This window comes from Lagopus leucura, unplaced genomic scaffold (assembly GCF_019238085.1).
Source record: "Lagopus leucura isolate 7727_CA_CO unplaced genomic scaffold, USGS_WTPT01 11084-0_obj-0_obj, whole genome shotgun sequence".
NCBI lineage: Eukaryota > Metazoa > Chordata > Aves > Galliformes > Phasianidae > Lagopus > Lagopus leucura.
This window is the reverse complement of record NW_024963283.1, coordinates 1-1,100: the sequence shown is the minus strand read 5'-3', so window position 1 is coordinate 1,100 and position 1,100 is coordinate 1. Positions and strand designations below refer to the sequence as shown.

Genomic DNA, 1,100 nt, shown 5'->3' with positions numbered 1-1,100 from the left:
CAGGACCATGGAATCCCGCTTCACCCGTGGCAAATCCCCTTTGCTGGAGCGCCCTCTGGGCCGCCCGCGGGGGGAGGTGAGCCTGAGTGCCTTCGCCCTCCTCTTCTGCGAGTTGGTGCAGTACTGCCAGCGCCGCGTCTACTCGGTGGCCGAGCTGCAGTCCAAACTGGCCCAGCTGGGCCACCAAGTCGGCCTGCGCCTCCTGGACCCGCTGGTGAGCCGCGAGCGGGGCGGGCGCCGCGAGACCAAAGTGCTGAGCATCCTCCTCTTCGTCAAAGGCCCCGTGTGGAGGGCGCTGTTTGGGAAGGAGGCCGACAAGCTGGAGCAGGCCAACGACGACGACAAGACGTTCTACGTCATCGAGAGGGAGCCTCTGGTCAACACCTTCATCTCCGTGCCCAGGGAGAACAGCACGCTCAACTGCGCCGCCTTCACGGCCGGTTTGGTGGAGGCGGTGCTGGGAGCCAGCGGCTTCCCGGCCAAGGTGACGGCGCATTGGCACAAGGGCACCACGCTGATGATCAAGTTTGAGGAGGGGGTCATCGCGAGGGACAAGAGCCTGGAGGGACGATGAGGGGGGCCTGGAGCTGGGAGGTGTCCCCCATCCTCACCTTGGGACGCTCGCGTTGTTACGTGGCTCCATAAATGTTCTCCTGTCCCATTGGGTGACCTTCAGCCCTGGGTGTCCATCAGTGGTGTCCGTTGTCCCTCCTGGTGGCCCTTGGAACTGCTTGGGGACATTGGGACCCACTGTTATCCCTCAGCACAAGCTCCTGTCCTCACATTGGGACGTTCACGTTGTTATGTGGCTCTATAAATGTTCTCTTGTCCCATTGGGTGACCTGCAACCCTGGGTGTCCATCAGTGGTGTCTGTTGTCACTCCTGGTGGCCCTCAGCGCCTCCTGGGGACATTGGGACCCACTGCAATCCCTCAGCACCAATCCCTGTCCTCACAGGGTCGCTCGCGTTGTTACCTGGCTCTATAAATGTTCTCCTGTCCCCTTGGGTGACCTTCAGCATTGGGTGTCTGTCAGTGGCGTCCGTTCTCCCTCCTGGTGGCCCTCAGCGCCTCCTGGGGACATTGGGACCCATTGGTGGC

The 1,100-nt window shown here is 62.3% G+C and overlaps 1 protein-coding gene across 1 annotated transcript; it reads left to right on the top strand.

The window, feature by feature from the left end:
- The first annotated feature begins 7 nt into the window (after positions 1-7).
- Positions 8-1,020, top strand: TRAPPC5 (trafficking protein particle complex subunit 5). Its single transcript, XM_042891264.1, has one exon. It carries the CDS (start codon positions 8-10, stop codon positions 572-574), a length of 567 nt encoding a protein of 188 aa, XP_042747198.1. The 3' UTR covers positions 575-1,020.
- Positions 1,021-1,100: the final 80 nt, after the last annotated feature.

Bases quoted from the DNA above. Each gene is read 5' to 3' on its own strand.
- TRAPPC5 (XM_042891264.1), top strand. From the start codon at position 8: ATGGAATCCCGCTTCACCCGTGGCAAATCCCCTTTGCTGGAGCGCCCT.